This window comes from Chiloscyllium plagiosum, chromosome 9, assembly GCF_004010195.1.
Source record: "Chiloscyllium plagiosum isolate BGI_BamShark_2017 chromosome 9, ASM401019v2, whole genome shotgun sequence".
Taxonomy (NCBI): Eukaryota; Metazoa; Chordata; class Chondrichthyes; order Orectolobiformes; family Hemiscylliidae; genus Chiloscyllium; species Chiloscyllium plagiosum.
Window position 1 is genome coordinate 94,882,501 of NC_057718.1, and position 19,907 is coordinate 94,902,407.

Here is a 19,907-nt window from a genome sequence, read left to right on the forward strand (position 1 = left end):
TTGCCACAAGAGACAGGGAAGTGGCAGCGCCCTGTCACGTGACACATGCTCCCGCGTGACGCCAAAATTAACAATTCACCTGCAAACATCGTTTCTGCCGTGGTGCGCATGCGCCGTCGGTGACACACGTGACCATGCGTGAGCTCTACGTGATGCCGTCAGTGCCAGGGACGGCGCGTAACCGCTTCGGCGCACGTCGCGGTGCCAAGCGAACGCCGGCGACCGGTATCGCTCCGCCCCTTGCCGGGCCCGAGGCGGGCGCCTGCGCACAGCTGGCGGGGAGCGCGAGGGGCGGCCGTTTGGCTGAGGGGGGCGGGGCGAGGTGGGAGTACGCGTGCGCCGGAGCGAGGGCCCAGGGGAGTCGCTTTGGAGATAATCTGCTGCCTCCCAATTGCCTTCCTCCCTCCATCTCCAGCCCACCGAGCCCAATATACCCCTCGGTGTCCGCTACCACCACCTTAGGCCCCCTGAGACATCCCCTCGGGCCCACACCTGGCCCCGACCCCCCTCTCCCGGACCCACACCTGCCTCTCCGGGCACTGCAGCGACCCCCGACACCTCCACTCGGCCCATCATCGGCACACTTGCCCCCCCCCCCCCCCCCTTGTTTCCTCGGTCTGTCTACCGCCCAGACCTTTGGGAGAGAGAACCGGAGAGCAGGTCAGTCTGTCCGGGAAGCAGTCTGTTCATGTTCGAGCTGCTGATGAAGGCAATCGCGTTCGGTCGGGGCTCAGCCTTCCCCGAATCCCCTCGGGGCTGAGGCGGGGCGGTGCTGTGGCAAGTGGGGGGGCGGAGGTTTGGTGTGAAACCTGAGTACTCCGGGCAAGGCCCCACGGGGGTGTCTATGTGTAACTGGCAGGTAATGGGAGAGGAGACAGCTGTGTGTAGCATCTCCAGGTAGATCAACTTTGTTTACGGAGGGGTGTGAGTAACTCGGTTTGGAAGGATGAGGGCAGGAAAGAGAGAGGCACCAGATGCTAGGAGGATCCACAGCAGTGGATATTTTCTGTGGATTTTTTCTGTTAATCAGTGCATCGCTTTGGTCATCACGCTGCTCCCTCCATGCTGCCCCTGTGCCACTGCCCACCTGCTATCTCCCTGCCCCCTTGCCCATTCCACCATGACACAACTTGATTTTGATTTATTATTGTCACATGTACCTAAGGATAGTGAAAAGTTTTGTTTTGCGTGCACCAGAGGCAGTTCATAATGTACTAGGACATACAGAGAGAGGTATACAAAGTTACAGTTGCACAGAAGGTGTATTAAAGCAAGGCCAGCGTTTGATTTGAAAGGTCTATTTAGCAGTCAGGGGGAAGAAACTGTTCTTGAACCTATCGGTATATGTTTAAGGTTTTATATCTTCTGCCTAACAGAAGAGATCATAACCAGGGTGGGAGGCATCTTTGATGTTGGCTGCCTTTCTGCAGCAACAAGAAGTGTAGATGGAGTCAATGGATGGGAGGTTGGCTTGCATGATAGTCTGGCCTGTGTTCACAACTTTCTGTCGTTTCTTATGGCCTTGTGCAGAGCAGTTGTTGTAGAAGCTGTGATGCATCCAGATAGATTGCTTTCTATGGTGCATCTGTAAATGTTGGTGAGGGTACTTATGGATGTACTGAATTTCCTTAGCCTCCTGAGGAAGAAGTGTTGTTGTGCCTTGTTGACTGTCGCATCCATGTGGGTGGTCCAGGACAGCTTATTGGTCATTGTCACTCCAAGGAACTTGACTCTCAACCCTCTCCGCTCCAGTTGCATTAATGTAGTTAGGAGCGTACCCTCTTCCCTGCTTCCTGAAGTCAATGATCAATTCTTTATTTTTGCTGACATTGAGGGAGAACTTGTTATCCTTGTTCCATGTCGCCAAGTATTCTGTCTCCTTCCTACGTTCTGCCTCGTCATTGTTTGATATCCAGCCTAACACGGTGGTGTCGTCAACAAACTTGTAGGTGGAGTTTGGATAAAATTTGGCCACTCAGTCATGAGTGTACAGGGAATATAGTAGGGGGCTATGTGCGCATCTTTTTGGGGTGCCGGTGTTGAGGATTGCCATGGAGGAGTAGTTGTTGTCTATCTTCACTGATTGTGGTTTATGGGTCAGGAAGATGATCTAGGAAGTTGCACAGGGCAGAGTGAGGCCTAGGTCTCTGAGTTTGAAACTTAGTTTGGTTGGGACTATAGTTTTGAAGGCAGAGCTGTAGTCAATAGTTGAATCCTGCTGTAGGTATCTTTATCCAGATGTTGCAGGGATGAGTGTAGGACTAGGGAAATGGCATCTGTTGTGGACTTGTGTCTGTAGGCAAATTGCAAGCAATTGGGGTAGGCTGGGAGGCTAGAGTTGATGTCAGCCATCACTAACATTTTGAAGCAATTTATAATTATGGGGGTCAGAACCACTGGTGATAGTAGTTGAAGTACGTTGCATATTTAGGCACTTGGATGATAGTAATATGAAGGGTATGTAGCTTAGTTTGATCTTAGAGTAGAATAAAAGGTCAGCACAATATCGAGGGCTGACAGGCCTGTACTGCACTGTGCTGTACTGTTCTGTTTTCTTTGGAACTGGGATGATGGTGGTAATCTTGAAACAGGTGTGGACTTCAGATTGTAGCAAGGAGAAGTTAACAATGTCAGCAAATACTTCCATCAGCTGGTCCACACAGGAGCTGAATGCATGCCTGGGGTCTCCATCTGGGCCAGTTGCTTTCCCTGGGTTCACTCTCAAGAAAGCTGATCTGACATCAGCAGTGGTGACTGAGGGAACAGGTGTGTCTAGGACTGTTGGGTCAGGTGACCCTGTTTCACTGGCATTCTGCTCAAACTGAGCATAAAAAGCATTAAGTGCATCAGGGAGGGATGTGTTTTCGTCAGCTATTCTGTTCTGCTACGTTTTGTATCCAATTATGTAAGCCATGCCACAGGTGGCAGGTGTCCATGTGGTTAGTTTGGGTCTCTAACTTAGTCTGGTATTGCCTTTTGGCATCTCTGATGGCCATCTGGAGGTCATTAGTAGAATTTCTGTAAAGGTATGGGTGTTGACTTGAGCGCAGCATACCTGGTCTTCAATAAGGTATAGGTTTCCTCCTCCTTCCATGGTTTCCGATTGTGGAATATATGGATTAACTCCTTTAGCGTGTCGTCCTCTACACACTTGCTAAGGAAATCCATCACTGATCTGACTTTTCCCAGTCCATAGGCAACCAAAGATTCAGCTGTGTACTATCAAAGTGCTGGGCTTTTATTAAATGAAATAGAGGCACTTCAGCCAGTGTGGGTGGAGGGGCTGAAACTTGCAGCTTGTCTGTCAACAGTATTATGTATCTCTGCTGGCAGTGTCTTTCACTTGTGGTCACTTATGCACTGGAAACTCCTCAGAGCAGTCTCCCACGAGCAGACCAGTGGAAATGCAGTGCAACAAACTTCTCTTAAGGAACGTGGGGCAAACAGTTAAAATAAGGCATTAAAATGGAAAACATTAGGCCAACATGGGACTGCAGTTTGCATGGGATTGAGAATGGCGTTACACATTTCAACCAATATCACATTCCACCCACAAAGGTGAAGGGAAAATGTTTTGTGTGGCTGTTGGGAGAGTTTGAAGATGTTGGGAAATTAGCACTTAGAATGGGAAAGAACAGATTGGTAATGCACAGGTCTAGTGTTATTTTGTTAAAACACTGATGATGACAGTGATTTTTTAAAAAAATGAATAATCCTGTTGGGTATTACTGGTAAGGTTTGTATTTACTATCCTCATTCCTTGTTGCCTTCTCTGTGTTTTCCTTAAAACTCCTTCAGACTTTCTATAATGTGCTTTGTCGTGGATTGATACAAAGTATAACTGTAGTTGTTAATAAAAGGACTGAAAATATTGACAGCACTTGTGGAGAGAGAAACAGTGTTAGTATTTCAGGTCTGTGATCCTTCATCAAAATTGAATTCACTTGTAAAATTTTACCTAAAAAAATTCAAAGTTCGCTGCTAATGAATGGTATGTGTTAAATTGGATAAATCAATTTGTGTGCAAAAGTACTGAAGGTAGAAAATATTTAATTAATTTGACTTTGTTATTCCGTGTGTTAAATAGAGTTCTGTCAAAAAGGTGTTGTATTTACTTCAGAACTTTTTAAAAGGTTTAATGATTGGTCCAGCAAAGCTTTTTTAATTAATGTTTCCTAAAAGAAATGATAGTGCAGAATAAAAGGGATGAGATTACTCGGAAAGTTGTGTTTAAGTGATACTAAGTTTTAGAATTACAAATGAAAACAAAGACTGCAAAACTGAAATAAAAGAAAAAAATGTTAGACAACCAGTTCAATTCGCACATTTATCGAGATAAAGGAATGGTTTATCTTGTTTCAGGTGCATGTATCATGGTGGTAAGTTTTCTCTTTACTGATGCTAACTGATTTTTTTCCAAGTTTTCAATATTTTCTCCATTTTTGTAATTTCTTTTTTAAAAGCCTCTAAATTGCAAAACGCAAAGAATGATCGCATATTTTCACAGTTTTGAATCCAAGGAAGAGTGCAGTGAAAATTGAGAAAAACTTTGATCACAACTGTTTAGGAAAGAGGAAAAGCATATAGAGTGACACATTTGCAACTTTAGCCAGTTTCCTCAGAAGATTTTGTCTTAATTATTCCAATAAATCAGGAATAAGCAAGCTTGTAAAGGATAGAAGATAAAGAAAGTTTGAGACTTGAAATGAAGAGGGACTCCTAATTTAGATGGAAGTTTTTCTCTTTTCTGCCCCATAGTGTATCCCCAGTGTGGGATTATAATTTTGGGAATAGAGTCTAAAAGTGAGTATTTTTAATATTCTTGCATGGGACATGAATTTCTTTAACAAGGCTAACATTAGTTGCTCACCCCTAATTTCCCATAACCTGAATGATATGCTCTTCCGCTTCAGAGGGTCGTTAAGAAACAATCATATTGCTGTGGATCAGAAAGTGGGAGTAGCAGATTTCCTTCCCTAAAAGACATTAGTGAACCATTATAGTTTTTATGACAATCAGATTTGATAACGTGGTTTCCATTTAACCAACTTTTAATTTCGGAGGTTTGAGTTTAGATTTTACCATTTGCCTAGGTGGAATTCAAACCCATGTCCTCAGCACATTAGTCTCTGGCATACTGTCTCTGAAACCAAGGAAAATGGGAGTTCCATTTGAAGTGTAAGGCATAGGTCTTGATAAGACAAGTAAAATTTAAATGTGTCGCTATAAAAGATAATAGTAATTGGGTGAAGTGGCGTGAGGTATTTTCTAAAAGAACCTGAAAATATGTTTTTGATAGCATTAAAAGTCATGAACTAACTTATTTTAAGGGCAACATAGATAAATCTTTGAAGTTGGTGAAGACACTGAGCTGAGAGAGACTAGGAAGGGTAGTTTCGTATTGTGCTGGAATTTTACTAGAACAGTGGACCCAATAACAATCTTCTTGAATATAAACCTCTATCTTCTGTGTAAGGATTTAACTATTCCACTACAAGAGGATTGTGGATTATGTGCAGCTAGGATTTGTAATATGAAGTAAGTTGATGATCAGTAAAATTTCAGTTCAAATGCTCAGTGTAGATGGTCTCCTTTACTGAGAAGTGGGTAAAAAAACAATGACTGCAGATGCTGGAAATCAGACTCTGGATTAGAGTGGTGCTAGAAAAGCACAGCAGTTCAGGCGGCATCCGAGGAGCAGAGAAATCGACGTTTCGGGCAAAAGCCCTTCATCATGTTAGAAACAAAATCAATAAAATTTAGACGAGACCACCAAAACTGGAAACAAGACAATTTATTACGAACTTGCAAGCACGGGCCTCAATTGCATAAGCAAATAAAGCAATTTAGAACTTAGGTTAGTGTCCAGTTATACCCTTTGAGCTGAGGTCATCTCTCCAGACTCTTAATTACCCAATCTCTCTTACTATTTCACCTCTACCCATCTATGCTCCACGCCCATTGCCCCTTTCTTTTCAAGTTGGCAATTTCCCCCTTGCACGTGCTGTCATAAGGCTAAACTCTTATCTCGATGTTCCCCTTTGTAACTTCTTTCATTATCCATAGGTACATTCCATTCTTGTACATGCATCTTAACAATGTATCTTTTTCGTGCTTCGCTTATATGTTTCAGTAATCTTAGCTTTTTGCTGAAACTGTTGTTTTAAACATTATGGTAAAAGGGATTATTTTCTTTAATAAATTTATATTAAAGTTAGTACTTAATTATCCATAATTATGCACTGAAAAGTAGAGATATTCTTCCCGAAATACCTGCAGAGTTAATAGTTCTCTTGCTGTACCCCTTTTCTGTATGCTTTTTCTATATCTGCAAAAACAACACTTTTATCCCATTTCTAACAATTAGGAAAGAGAAGTTCTGTCCTTTACTGAGAAGTGACAGAGCGGAAGCAGAAAGCCCTGGAATTTGCTGGAGTTAATGAAAAAAGTCTTTGTCCTACTAATTGCAACACTGATAGAGGATAATGATCAACAAAGTTGATGCACTGCCAGTTTTTGACATTGTATTTTTAAAGAGTGGAAAATGTAAAGATACATCATGATGCTGCTTTATGCCAGAGATTTGAAATGATAAAAGGCAATTGAAGAACACATTTCTATTATGACCTGGACAGAGCAGAGGACTGCTTTTTGTCCACTTTTTTTATTTACAGACATTCAATAGGAAGCATGCACAGCTTGCCTATTCCAACCAGATGGCACAGATCTACCAGAGTCACTCCATTCACCAGGACCTCACCACTATCAGCTTTTCACAGTGCAAGTTAAAATGTTTACACAAAAACAGAACATTGGCGGAAAAGCTCAGCAGGTATGGCAGCATCTACAAGTTGCAAGATGGCGGCAGAGAGAGACACTCCAGCCGGAGCATCTGTCCTCACCAGTTCCTTTTCCTTCCTCTTTCTTTTTGTCCCCTTAGCAGTTTTTCTTACCCTCACCCAACTTTTAACTTATTAAACTGCCCCGAATGGCGGGAATGAGACCAGCCTGGTGTGGGAGATGAGTCCCAGTGCGGGAAGCGAATTCTGACGGCCCCCGGAGTTGGAGTAGACCAAGGCTGGGCCAACCTTTTGGGTCGAGTCCTTAGGTTAGTGTCCAGTCATGGAACCCAGCCGTGGCTGGGGAGCAGAGTGAGCTTGGGCTGAGCTGGGAGACAAATCATGGTCTGAAGCCCGGAGTGGGAGCAAAGTGAGACCAGGGCAGCTGGGGCGACAAGTCCTGGAAATGCTTTTGGGACAGCAGTCAGCACATGGAGGCAGCAAGGCCTTGTGTTCTGAAGTCCAGTGGGCATGGACTCAGTGAAAAGGGATTATAACTAAAGTACTTTTAAGATACTTTTTAAACTCGTCTTTTTTTTAAACTATTTCATATCTGTAGCAGCACTTAAAGTATGTGTACCTAAGATGTGGCTAAGAGGTGACATTACAAACTTTTCACTGCACTTAAATGAATGCAATGAGAATAAAAGCTGTTTTAATTCTAAGATAAAAAGAAATGTTTCAATTTTATGAACTTTATGAATTTTAGTGACTGAGGTGGTAACAAAAATCTCAATGAATTTTGACAAAGCACAAAGATAGAACTGTTCAGAGTTGCCTGTGAAAATAAGAATTTAGCTACTGTCTTCAGGCTTGTGTTTAGCCCTTGCTTAATGTGTTTATCATCTCACACCACACACATTTCAGTTGTTAACGCACCTTTATTTTTTGATTTACTGTCTGGAATTTTACTTAGTCATACTGGCTGTTTGACTAAAATAAACTGGAATAGAATACTCATTTTGACTGGATGTCAAATATCAACTTGACACAGAGTACATGGAAAACAATTTTTATCATCAAAGAACAGAAAATCATCAATAAAATTCTTGAGATTTTTGTTCGATCAAATTAGTGATGAATTTTTAAGTTGTTTTAAAAATCTAAAATGGTGTAGTCTTTCTTGTTATTAAAAATGCTATGTGAGTGAAACAGATTTGTCTTGTCTATTGAGAACCGTTGCTGAAAGGAAATTGAGTTATTTGCTTGTACCATTGTTTTAGATTATCTGAAATACTGTGGTCCACTTTGTATGGACAGGGTAATGTGTGTGTGTCTTCCCAGACAATCTTTTGGTTTGCCCTCCAGGATTATTTATGACATCATCTGCTAATCTTAAAAATTGGGGAATGTTTCTTCCAAGAGAAGAATCCTTCTGTCCATTCAGTAATTTTTGAGCATGCATTGATGGTATGACTATAATATTTTCCTTAATTCCATTATAATTTACAGTTGTCATAGAGTCATAGAGATGTACAGCACGGAAACAGACCCTTCGGTCCAACCTATCCATGCCGACCAGATATCCCAACCCAACCTGGTCCCACCTGCCAGCACTTGGCCCATATCCCTCCAAACTCTTCCTATTTATATACCCATCCAAATGCCTTGCAAATGTTGCAATTGTACCAGCCTCCACCACTTCCTCTGGCAGCTCATTCCATACACATACCACCCTCTGTGTGAAAAAGTTGCCCCGTAGGTCTCTTTTATATCTTTCCCTTCTCACCCTAAACCTATGCCCTCTAGTTCTAGACTCCCCGACCCCAGGGAAAAGACTTTGTCTATTTATCCTATCCATGCCCCTCATAATTTTGTAAACCTCTATAAGGTCGCCCCTCAGCCTCCAACGCTCCAGGGAAAACAGCCCCAGCCTGTTCAGCCTCTCCCTATAGCTCAAATTTTCCAACCCTGGCAACATCCTTGTAAATCTTTTCTGAACTCTTTCAAGTTTTACAACATTTTTCCTATCCAGGGAGACCAGAATTGCACACAATATTCCAACAGTGGCCTAACCAATGTCTTGTACAGCCGCAACATGACCTCCCAACTCCAGTACTCAATACTCTGACCAATAAAGTGTCATTGTCAATAACTGTTCACAATTAAGTTACTCTAATTTGCAGTGAAACAAACCAAAATATGTAGCACATAGTAGTGTCCCTACCTCTGGGCTAGGAGTTTGTATTCAAGTTCCACCTACTACAGAGCTATTTAATAATGTGTCCAACCAGGGTAATTAAAAATGGAAAAAAGAACAAAATAGCTTGCAGCATTTTTTTAAGCAAAATGCAAATATCTTTAGCAAAAGAACTTTTAGTATGTAGATTAAGGGTGACATGTATTACATTGTGTAGAACTGCATTAGTTCTAGTTTGATTGCTAACAATGGGGGTCTTAGTTCATTGCTGAGAAACGATGCAATACCCAACAGACAGCACACAGCACTTTCTGTTTGGTACTTGCCATGCATGCAAACCAATCCATATGTGCAAGAAATAATCAAACTTGTAGGTATCCTAAAATAAAGCAAAGAACTGCAGCTGCTGTAAATTTGAAAGAAAAACAGAAATTGCTGGAGACACTCAGCATGTTTAGCAGCATCTGCGGAGAGAAAGCAAAGCTAACATTTAGAGTCCAGCGATCCTTCTTTAGAACTGTTCCAAAGAAGGGTCCCTGGACTGCTAAGTCTGCTTTCTCTCCACAAATGCTGCCAGACCGCAGTTTCTCCAGCAATTTCTGTTTCTCTTTCTAACGTGCTGTTTGTTTGATATAGTTTTGGAGGGACATCTGTGTCTTATACTGAGGCACATAAACCCAGAGAATAGAAGCAAGTTGGCTCTCGTATCTGTTCTTTCTTTCAAATATAATGATAAAAGATTATTTGTTCAAAATCCACCGTGTAACTAAAGTTCATCTTGTCTGCTTTGATGTCGCATTTCTTTTTTTTTTGAAGACGACGACCAGGGCGTTCTCGTCATGTCTGAAAGTTGTTCATACATGAGCCAAGCCTCAGGGGTGTCATGTTTGTGTTCTCCCTGGAGAGCAATGAGTTCTCAATTTAAAAAGGAAGAGCAGGTAATTTTGTTGGTTGCAACATCCTGCCCCTTCACATTGAAGCTTAGGCAAAATACATGAACAAAATATCTGACTTGAAGACAGGAATTTTTAGAAAATAACGGAATTGTTTAATTTTATGAAATTTAACCTGTAAAAGATTTGAGTATCAAAGTGGACTGAAGGTGATCCAGAACTCCACTGCTATGCTACTAGGAAAATCTTACCAACTGCTTCCCAGAGGAAATACTTCAACTTTATTAGTGAGAAGGTTCAAATAACTTTTACATCTGGTGAATCAATTTTCAATATATTATGTACTTTTTAATAACCAAAGCATATTGAACATACAGACTTTGTTGTCAACTTCCATAAGCATTTATTTAATTCATAAGACTAATGGCAAATCCAAAACCCTATTGAGGAGTTTGCATCCAATATGATGTATTGGGAGGAATCCAGGACAAGAACTTCTTCAACCACTTCCTGTTGAGGATGACACTTCAGTCAATTGGGGTTAGAGTTGATGTAAACTTAATAAGATTGTTCCACAGCAATTTCCTGAAGCACATTGTGACCTGGGGTGTTGTATCTGTGTCTCCATCCTGAATGCTACTTTATGTAGCTACTTGAAATTAAATTCCAGTGCATCACAAAAATCCAGATAGCTGATCAAGTTTACTTTGTAGTCAGCGGAAGTATGTGGAGTTTCTTGCCATAGAAAAAATCAAAAATCATTTTTAAAAATTCGTATGATTTACTGTTGCCAACTTGGTTTGGTTGTTAGCATGCTAGAATCAAAAGATTATAAATTGAGCATAAAATCTTGTCTAATGTTTCAGTGCTTTGCAAGGATATACTGCAGTTCTAATCTCCAATGTCTATTCAGCTGGATGTAAACGTCCCCATGCCATATTATCCCTGCCAATTTCCTCATTCTAACCAACGCATCGAACAAACCAACAAAAGTAGAATAATTTGTCATTTATTTGCCATTTGTTTGGCTGCTGCATTTGCCTAAAAAGCAATGAATTGATTGTAAAACATTTTGGATGCCCTGAAAACATTAGGCGCTAACTAAATGCAATTCCTTTGCTCTTTTGACATCATCTTTTCAATTATTTTGATTTTTGCATTAATATGTTAAAGTAATTGATTTGTTAACTTTGCAAAATAAATTACTGAGTTTCATCATTCAAGCTTCATATGTTCAGTTTCCTTCTTCAGTGTTGATAGTTAATTAAGATATAGAAAGGATGTCTCTGCCAGCCACACTATTTCCTACTAAACACTACATGTCGCAGTACAACTTCATCTCTTGTCTTCAAGGTTTTTGTTTTGAACTTTAGCTTGGGTATGAAAAGATAATATAAAACACAGTCAATTCTTGTAATCAATATTGGTGCGTGAAACACACAGTTAAACACATGTATATTTTATGTTGCTAACTTGTGTTTAAATAAACATGGACTCTTTAGTGTTAGTGCTCATGATAAAATAGGATCCTCCCTTATTATATGAAAGAAACATCAGGTACAATGTATTGATCATCTTCATGGGCATTACTCAAGCAATTAGCATTTTATCTCTGCCTGTGCATTCTTTGTTTCTTCCTGTTACTGTCTCTATCCTTCCACTACTTTCACCTTTTGTTTTCTGTCTGTCTAGTAACAATATTTTCCCATATAGTTACTATGTAGTTCTTCTGCAGTTACCTCCGGGAATGCACTTATAATGGTTGATACAAGCAAATAAGATAGTTGCTGTAATTAAGAGAGATTGTTGGATATGTCCATCAGTACGGGTTGAGAAAGAAGGTCTGGAACTTATGGAGAGGACTGTTGGTTTTGAAGCAAACAATTAGTTGGAAAGTGGGAGATCCGCATGTGGTGGTTATTAAGTTATGTATGTGGGAAGATCTAGAAATACCAGAGCGATTGCAGTTTAATCTATGTTTATATTCTGTCAGCAAGCTATTATTGATGGAGGATTTTTTGCTTTCAAAATTTAACTTGTTAAATTTAAAGATTTGCTACTTGCCACATTTCAGTAACTAGAAAATTTAAATATTTATGGGAAAAAAGAAAAAAGTCTTTGCTTTCCAATATTACTTTTAAAACTTCAAACTGAAGCAAGATACTACCTATGCTGTGAAATGTCATTGATTTTAAACAAGTTTTGAAGAAGTCATACCAGACTCAAAGTTAACTCCCTCTTTCTACAGTTGCTGCTAGACCTGCTAAGTTTCTCCAGCATTCTTTGTGTCTGTTTCAGATTTTCAGTATCTAGTATTTTGCTTTTATTGACCTAAAACACTAATTCTGTTCCTCTCTCCACAAATGCAACCTATCTGACTGCGTATTTTCTGCTATTTTTGTTTTCATTTCTGCCTGTCTCTTTTTCGCGTTTATGAACTCTTCTGGAATTTAAACATCAGTCACTCCTATTCACACTCAATCGTATGCACAATAGATATAAACACTTACTAGTTCAAAAAAACCCAGAAATTTTACCTGATCAGCCTTTTGAAATTAGTCCTCAAGTTTTCCTTAAATTAGTTTTCAAAAATAACTAAATTGAATATATGTGTGAAAGCATAGTAATTAAATTTTAAACTGCTCGATAGGCTACAGTCCATGAGATCTGATTTCAGCATAGTGTCACCATTCAACAATATCAAACCCAAGTTGAGTGTGTGTTGCTGGAAAAGCACAGCAGGTCAGACAGCATCAGAGAAACAGGAAAATCGACGTTTCGGGCCAGAGCCCTTCAGGTGCTTTTCCAGCAACAGACACTCAACTGATCTCCAGCATCTGCAGGCCTCACTGTCTCCTAATATCAAACCCTAGTCTTCAATTCCTGACCCCCAATAGGAGCAGAACATTTTCTCAATAACGCACCAATTGAGAGTTATATGGCTTACAAAGTCTTTAACAAATGTAAATTTATATGAATAACATTGACCTGATAAAATACTTAAATTTATAATTTGCAGTTTCCAACTTTCCATAAATTTCTTAAGTCTCATACGGTTCAGAAAACAATTTTCAAGCTGCATTTTTGGCGAAGTCTATAAGTGACTAAAAATAAACTACATTGTTTACAAACTCTTCTCACCACAGACAAAGAAATCATGATTATGGATACTTTCTACCTGCGAAAGTCGTAACAAAAACTCTGTTGTTAATCAATAGTTAAATGTATTTATATGCCTAACATAGTTTTAAGAATTCAACCTGTTTGAAAATCTTTTCAAAACATTTGCATTCCCACACAAAACCATGATCATGTGCTAATACATAGATTACATGGAGAGAAATTCTGCAAATTGCATATACTTGGCAAGCACAGATATAGCTGAAATCTTGTCAAACTGCTGTGATTCAAAATATTCAGTGATGCTCAGATATTAGGAAGAGTCTGAGAGCTTGAAGTAAGATCTTTAATTTCGGTATTAGAGGACACATGATTAATTCAGTGCTTTGATGTAATCATGTTATTGTGCAATGTATTTTTTGTTTAAAGCTTTATTTTGGGAATTATACATTTTTTATTGAAATAAAATGGAAAGTAAATTTATTATGGACACTGTTTAATTCTACTGGTTCATGAAAATATAGCACAGTCATTACATAAAGACTGGTTACATCATAGCACAGTTAGTATTAGTCTCACCTTTAAGTAGTCACAAGGATAAGAGTTCAAATCCCACCCAGAGAGTTGAGAGCAGAATTATAGGTTAACAGTCTGGAGTCAAGTGTGAGTACTGTAAATCAGAGCTGCATTCTTTTAATTCTGTTCTATGTGATGGTAAGAGATCATATACTGCTTTTTTCTGGTGAAGAGCAAGTGTGTTATCCAGGTGTCCTGGTCAATGTTTATCTCTCGATCGGTATTACAAAAAAATGAACTGGTCATTAATACATTGTTGTATGTAGGCGTTTGCTGTGTGCAAATCAGCTGTTGCATTTCCCTGCATTGCAAAGTGACTGCAATTCTCAATGACGTCATTGGCTGTAAACTGCTTTGGGATGTCCAGTGGTTCTGAACTACATAATTTACAAACAAATCTTCCTTTTCCATGGATTACACAATGATTTTCAATGTTGCATGTCAATATAAACTGTAACAAAAATGTGCGGCAAGAGTTTGGATTTGTGGATATTTATTTTCTGCTATATGCTAAAAGATTTGTAAAATGTCCTGAATATTCAAAGAGGGAAAATTACGCAGAAAACGTCAATACAATATACCATAAAGAGAACAGCAAGTACCAGCTCAACCTGATGTTAATGTAGCATCATGTGAGATTGATATATAAGTGTAGGTGCTATAACAAAGACTATATTGTGGCACCTCGCTTTTTTATTTTCCTTTTCCAGCAGCAGGAAACTGACTAGATTGGGTTGGGATATCTGGTTGGCATGGACAGGTTGGACCGAAGCATCTGTTTCCATGCTGTACATCTCTATGACTCTATGAATGTAGCCCTCTTTCCTGAATGATGAAAGTGTCAAGTTAAATTATGCACAGCATCACAATGCCTTTATATTTGTAATTAGTTGTCCATTATTGCCACATTTGAGAGCATTAATTCAATCCAGACATTTTCAGATTGGGATCTCCAGATTCAGGGGGATTCATAAATGAACCTAATGGATTCCAAAAATAATTCTTGTGTCTGACACTCGTCACTTTGTTGTGTTACATTGTTTTTAAGAAGCTAGTACAGCAATTTTGAAGATTGTAAATTTTTACATTGCAAAAATAAGTGAAACATTTTTATTTAGGAGCGATGCTTTGGAGATGCCAATGTTGAACTGGGGAGTACAATGTTATAGTCCAACAGGTATATTTGGAAGCACTAGCTCTCGGAGCGCACTCCTTCAGGTGGTTAAGGAGCAGCACTCCAAAAGCTAGTGCTTCCAAATATACCCGTTGGACTATAACCTGATGTTGTGTGATTACTTAGGAGCAGTCTCCTTATCGCTTTTAATCTAAGGAATCTATGAAAAGCAGTAGAAAAATAAGGGGGAAAATGTAGATATTTTTCATATCTAAGTTCGTAGTGTTTAAGTATTCAGTTTTATTCCATTTTTATATTTTTCTGTTTCTATTCCAAAAGGATGGCTCCATACAAAGTTACGATGGAATCAAAGGCTGCTGCTTCAAATCTTCTAAATGCATTGCATTCTTTCTATCAACTTGGCCATCTCTGTGATGTGACTGTCCACACAGAGCACCTTGGGGTTCAAGAAGAGTTTGCAGCTCACAGAGCAGTGCTGGCTGCCTCTAGCAATTACTTCAAAGAAATATTCCTCAGAGATGAACTGTCTGAGAAAAAGGAAACAACGGTCACATTGCAGGATATTTACACTGAGGATTTTACCTCTTTTTTAGAATTTGTATACACAGCAAAAATGGAGATTGAGCCTCAGAAAGTATACCGAATGCAGGATGTTGCTGAAAGACTGGAATGTAAAGATCTTGTTGAAGCTTGCGCACATCTGAAGGATGAGCTATCAGAGGAGAACCCAGATTTAAAGGTACAAGTTTGCCAAGAGTATCAGTTTGCTGATAAGCCTGGAAATACTTGGACTACAACAAACTCACAGCATCTGGACAGTCAGGAGGTAGACAGTTCATCGAGAATTGTTGCTACACCAATGAAGAACAGACTTTGGGACAAACTATCAAAAAAGAAAACCTTGGATACTGGCCAATCACAGATGGAACATTGCAAACAACAGGGAAATGCAAAAGAAGTCACTGAGTCAATCACTGTTATTGATCCTAGCACAGGAATAGTTAAATCAACTACCTATACCACAGAAGAGATGAACAAAGAAGATACTGATAGTGCTGATGATCTTGGTCAAAAAGGTGATTGTAAAACTGATTCAATAAGCCAGACAGAATCACCAAAAACACGAATTGTGATCAAGAAATTACATTGTTTGGGAGATGACGATGAAATGCATGATGAGTTTGATGGCTCAGAGAGTAGCGAGCTGAAAAAAATTACCAGGAGTGTGTCCAAGCGTATGCCTCAGAGTTACACGTGCGACAAATGTCACCAGATTTTTCACTTCTTGAAACCATACCAAACTCACATGAGTGTTGAGCATGATATTACTATTGTCATAAAGTATAGCTGCAGTATGTGTTCTCAGCTTTTTTCCAATCATCAGAACCTAAGGCAGCACAGACTGACTGTTCACAACAATGAGCGCCCCTTTGCCTGTTCACTGTGCGACAAGCGATTTAAGCGGCAAAAGGACATCAATGACCATGTTAGGAGAGTGCATGAGAAGAGAAGGACTCCTCAAACCTGTCCTTATTGTGACAAAATTATTAGTTCAAAATGTGGACTCACTGTTCACATCAGAACACATACTGGTGAAAAACCATATAAATGCCAGTTTTGTCCAGCTAGCTTTGCTCAACGGTCTGCTTACAACACTCACGTGAGGTATTAACAATTTATACACATAATGCTTTCAGAACTGATTTGTTTCTTTATATTACATAAAGGAGTCCATATTGAAATGTTTTAAATGTCACATAATGTAAACAGAAAATGCAAGAAATACTTAAGTCAGATAACATGTATGAAGTGGGAAACTGAGTTAAGGTTTCTTCACAATACCCTTTTTCCAAATATCTGCTTGGTTTATAGACCACTTTCTATTTTATTTTAGAGTAAGGTTAGGGCCAATCAAGCATAGTAGTGGGAAGTTGTGCATGGAGTCAGGAGGTAGAGGAAGCACTAAATGAATACTTTTTGTCATTATCTTAACCTGATGTGAATACTGTGGTCGAGAAGAATACTGAGATACATGTTACTAGACAAAATATGATTGAGGTGCATAAGGAAGAGGTGTTAGCAAGTCTGAAAAGTGCAAAAATAGGTAAATCCCCTGGATGGATGGGATTTATCCTAGGATTCTCTGGGAAGCCAGGGAGGAGATTGCCAAGCCTTTGGCTTTGATCTTTGTGGCATCATTGTCTACAGGAGTAATGCCAGAAGACTGGAGGATAGCAAATGTTGTTCCCTTGTTCAAGAAAATGAGTAGAGACAACCCTGGAAATTATAGACCTGTGAGCCTTACTTCGGTTGTGGGTAAAGTGTTGGAAAGGGTTATAAGAGATAGGACTTATAATCATCTAGAGATGAATAAGTTGATTAGGGACAGTTAACATGGTTTTGTGAAGAGTAGGTCGTGCCTCACAAACCTTATTGAGCTCTTCGTAAAAGTAACCAAACAGGTGGATGAGGGAAAAGCGGTTGATGTGTTGTATGTGGATTTCAGTAAGGCGTTTGATAAGGTTCCCCACAGTAGGCTATTACACAAAATATGGAGGCATGGGATTGAGGGTGATTTAGCGGTTTGGATCAAATTGGCTAGCTGAAAGAAAATTTTATGGTGGTGGTTGATGGGAAACATTCATCCTGGAGATCATTTACGGGTGGGGTACCACAAGGATCTGTTTTGGGTCCACTATTGTTTGTCATTTATATAAATGACCTGGATGAGGGCATAGAAGGATGGGTTAGTAAGTCTACAGATGACACTTAAGGTTGGTAGAGTTGTGGATAGTGTCGAAGGATGTTTTAGATTACAGAGTGAAATAGAGAAGCTGCAGAACTGGGCTGAGAGATGGCAAATGGAGTTTAATGGAGAAAAGTGTGAGGTGATTCACTTCGGAAGGAGTAACACGAATACAAATTACTGGGCTAATGGTAAGATTCTTGGAACTATAGATGAACAGAGAGATCTCTGTGTCCAGGTACATCGATTCTTGAAAGTTGCCACCCAGGTTGATAGGGTTGTGAAGAAGGCATACGGTGTGTTAGCTTTTACTGGTAGAAGGATTGAGTTTTGGGACTATGAGATCATGCTGCAGCTGTACAAAACTCTGGTGCAGCCACATTTGGAGTATTGAGTACAGTTCTGGTCACTGCATTATAGGAAAGATGTGGAAGCTTTGTGAAGGGTTCAGAGGAGATATACTAGGCTGTTGCCTGGTATGGAGGGAAGATCTTATAAGGAAAGGCTAAGGGACTTGAGGCTGCTTTCATTAGAGAGAAGCAGTTTGAGAGGCGACTCAATTGAGACATATAAGATAATCAGAGGGTTAGATAGGGTGGACAGTGAGCGCCGTTTTCCTCAGATGGAGATGGCTAGAACGAGGGGACATAGCTTTAAATTGAGGGGGGATAGATATAGGACAGATGTCAGAAGTAGATTCTTTACTCAGTAGTAAGGGCGTGGAATGCACTGCCTGCAGCAGTAGTAGACTCGCCAGATTTAAGGGCATTTAAATGGTCATTGGATAATAATATGGACAAGAATGAAATAGTGTAGGTTAGATGTGCTTCAAATTGTTTCCGTAGGTCGGCGCAACATCGAGGGCCGAAGAGCCTGTGTTGCACTAATGTTCCATGTTATATTTTAATTTCCAGAGTCCACGGTATTTTGCTTTTGTAGAAGTATCTAGAAGCTAGTAATAAATCATTTTTGTTTAGCTCACTCACTTGATGTGGATATCTCAACATTCATACAGTTGACAATTTGTGTGGTTATACTTTCAGTGGGTTTCATCAGTTAGTATTCCATTGATTCAGAATTTGAAATGATATTGATCTATCATTCCAAGCCTACGCATTTGTCAATATGTTCTAGATGGTGAGAGAATGGAATGTCTGGAACAGGAGTGGAGGCAGGTCCAAATGAGCCACTCAAGGACTCTATATGGGGATAGGGCAGGAGATTGGCACGAGACAGTACAGCTGGTGCAAACTGAATGGCACCCTGCTATTCCATAATAATTCTGTGATTCTGTGAGTGCCAAGTTCTTGAATGTTTTTTGAGGAAATGAGCAATGGGTGGTTATATCTGGAAACATGGGGAATCAATGGGGTTCCATCACTGTTTTCAGTTAAATGAAGACATGTAAATATACTTTAGGTAGTGATGTTGACTGCGCTGTATCTGTGTGCTATGAACAGATGGCATTATTAGTCGTGTAAAAATGTCTTAAAATCAGTCAATAAGTATTGAACATGTCTTGTCATTTGCCTATCCATGAGATTCGATAATACCACCTTAGAGTGCTTTACTAAGGCTAATAGTAACATTGTAATGTGTTGGTCAGGAAGTGACCATGTTCATTTGGCCAATCTTTTCAAGTTTCCCATTAGGTGCTGTACTATGATTTTGGAACCAATAATGCTGAATCCAGTAGAATAACAGGAATGATTTAGCTGTGTGCTAAAGCATTTTATTTGCTTACTTGACTGCCTTCAATCTTCATAACTAACCAGCAAAATTTCAAGCACATATTCTAGCTGTGTTACCTCAAAATACTTTTCCATTTGTGCTATAATTTACACATTACCCCTTTATTTTATCAAATCTTGAGTGCACACTTCAGACCTATGTTAAACTCCACCTGCCATATCTCTACAGATAAACACATTGATTAGTACCCACATAATTTAAAAGTATTACAAATGCTGAAGATCTGAAATACAAACAGAAAGTGATGGAGAAACTCAGCAGTTCTGACAGGATCTGTGCAGAGAAAAAGTTAAAAATTCGAGCCTGACATGACTCTTCAGAACTCAGTTTACGAGTAAACAACTTGATTAGTACCCAATTGGATCTCATTCACAGATGTTTCAAACAATAATCTCTTTGATACTGTAATGATATCCTAGAATGTGTGTACACGTTAACCAAAAATCTATTGTCTAATCCCACATTATGAATTTGAGTATAGATTGATTCACTTTGCTAAACAGTTCCCTGCAGCAAAGCAGTTCACAGGCTCAATCCAGTAGGGAAGGAAAATCGTCAGTTATTTTGGATTGTTTCCAAGTAACATAACTTAATTTAAATATCCAACATGATGTAAAGACAGATAGTTTGCATAAACATGTATTTTTCTATCTCAGATTCCCTACAGTGTGGAAGCAGGCTATTTGGCCCATCAAGTCCACACTGA

At 39.6% G+C, this 19,907-nt stretch overlaps 1 protein-coding gene and 1 long non-coding RNA gene across 5 annotated transcripts in view; one reads left to right on the forward strand and one right to left on the reverse strand.

The window, feature by feature from the left end:
• The first annotated feature begins 237 nt into the window (after positions 1-237).
• The window catches only part of LOC122553071 (GDNF-inducible zinc finger protein 1-like), a 51,465-nt gene continuing 31,795 nt past the window's right edge, over positions 238-19,907 (forward strand). Inside the window, exons 1-2 of one of the 4 annotated variants that reach the window (XM_043696554.1) lie at positions 238-660; positions 15,022-16,368. In XM_043696554.1, coding sequence (XP_043552489.1) covers positions 15,023-16,368 — 1,346 coding nt within the window. In that variant the 5' untranslated portion in view covers positions 238-660; position 15,022. Of the gene's footprint in view, positions 661-7,087; positions 7,109-15,021; positions 16,369-19,907 lie in introns of those variants that run through there. The other 3 variants (XM_043696558.1, XM_043696557.1, XM_043696556.1) reach the window with 3 other exon arrangements.
• The window catches only part of LOC122553073, a 64,536-nt gene continuing 55,158 nt past the window's right edge, over positions 10,530-19,907 (reverse strand). Inside the window, exon 3 of the long non-coding RNA XR_006312612.1 lies at positions 10,530-10,607. This is a non-coding gene — a long non-coding RNA (uncharacterized LOC122553073). The remainder of the gene's footprint in view (positions 10,608-19,907) is intronic.